This window comes from Monoraphidium neglectum (assembly GCF_000611645.1).
Source record: "Monoraphidium neglectum strain SAG 48.87 unplaced genomic scaffold scaffold01112, whole genome shotgun sequence".
Classification (NCBI taxonomy): Eukaryota; Viridiplantae; Chlorophyta; class Chlorophyceae; order Sphaeropleales; family Selenastraceae; genus Monoraphidium; species Monoraphidium neglectum.
The window spans coordinates 9,524-10,066 of NW_014012516.1; the positions used below are offsets into that span (position 1 = coordinate 9,524).

The 543-nt window shown below is 75.7% G+C and overlaps 1 protein-coding gene across 1 annotated transcript in view; it reads left to right on the forward strand.

Annotated features, from left to right (window-relative positions):
• MNEG_6689 (hypothetical protein) overlaps nt 1–528 on the forward strand; it is a gene marked incomplete at both ends in the record, with an annotated part of 1,972 nt that extends 1,444 nt beyond the window's left edge. The window contains 2 exons of the mRNA XM_014044837.1: nt 27–87; nt 437–528. Coding sequence (XP_013900291.1) covers nt 27–87; nt 437–528 — 153 coding nt within the window. The remainder of the gene's footprint in view (nt 1–26; nt 88–436) is intronic.
• Nucleotides 529–543: the final 15 nt, after the last annotated feature.

A 543-nucleotide genomic window follows, 5' to 3' on the forward strand; every position in this document is an offset into this window, starting at 1 on the left:
GGTCAGACACAGTGGCCGCCCTGCAGGACTGGGTGGCGGGCCTGTCCCCCCAGGCGGCGGCGCGGCCGTTCGTGCTGAGCCAGATGGGTGAGCGCCCCCGGCCGGCTCGGGGCGGGAGGGGTTGGGCCCCTCGGCGCGCACGCGGCGCCGGGGCCGCGGCCGCGCTCGACCGCGCGGCGGGCGGGGGCGCCGCATGGCCGCCGCGCGGACTGCACGGGGTCCGCGGTCCCCCTGCTTGCTTGACAAACAATAGTGATCTGATTTGCGCCGACCAGCCTGGTGCCTGAGGGACTTTGGGAGCATCGGGCCCATGGAGGCGCGACGCGTCGAGCGGCAACATCACACTAGGACCGCCCAGGCCGCCTGAAACAGCGCCCTTCAGCAGCGCCGCGCCGCCGACGTGCCCCCGCGCACTCCCCCATCCCGCCCTCCCCAGGCCCAGGCGCCCCAGTGCTGGCGGACCCCCGCGCCACCCTCCAGGACTGCGGCGTGGCCGGCGCCATGCTCGTGCTGCGCTGGAGCGACTGACAATGCCGCAGCACC